Source organism: Penaeus monodon, chromosome 19 (genome assembly GCF_015228065.2).
Source record: "Penaeus monodon isolate SGIC_2016 chromosome 19, NSTDA_Pmon_1, whole genome shotgun sequence".
In the NCBI taxonomy this organism is placed as follows: domain Eukaryota; kingdom Metazoa; phylum Arthropoda; class Malacostraca; order Decapoda; family Penaeidae; genus Penaeus; species Penaeus monodon.
Window position 1 is genome coordinate 31,400,213 of NC_051404.1, and position 263 is coordinate 31,400,475.

General features: G+C 30.8%; 1 protein-coding gene across 1 annotated transcript in view; it reads left to right on the forward strand.

Moving 5' to 3' along the window:
* The window catches only part of LOC119585172 (general transcription factor IIH subunit 2-like), a gene marked incomplete in the record, with an annotated part of 10,181 nt that overhangs the window by 1,692 nt on the left and 8,226 nt on the right, over window positions 1-263 (forward strand). The window contains 1 exon segment of the mRNA XM_037933808.1: window positions 116-244. Coding sequence (XP_037789736.1) covers window positions 116-244 — 129 coding nt within the window.

A 263-nucleotide genomic window follows, 5' to 3' on the forward strand; every position in this document is an offset into this window, starting at 1 on the left:
TGTAATTTCACCAAAGATATATCAGAAACTCTTTTGTCATAAAGCATAAATACTCCTAGATGTCAATTACATTATATCATTCTATATTACTTCTAAAAGTACATTTACTTTTCAGATATTAGATGAATTTATCAGAGAGTTCCACGATCAAAATCCAATTAGCCAGTTGGGTATTATTGCAACCCAGAATAAAGTGGCCAAGAGACATAGCGAATTGAGCAATAACCCTCAAAGACACTTAGATGTAAGTAGATTGTATTTTT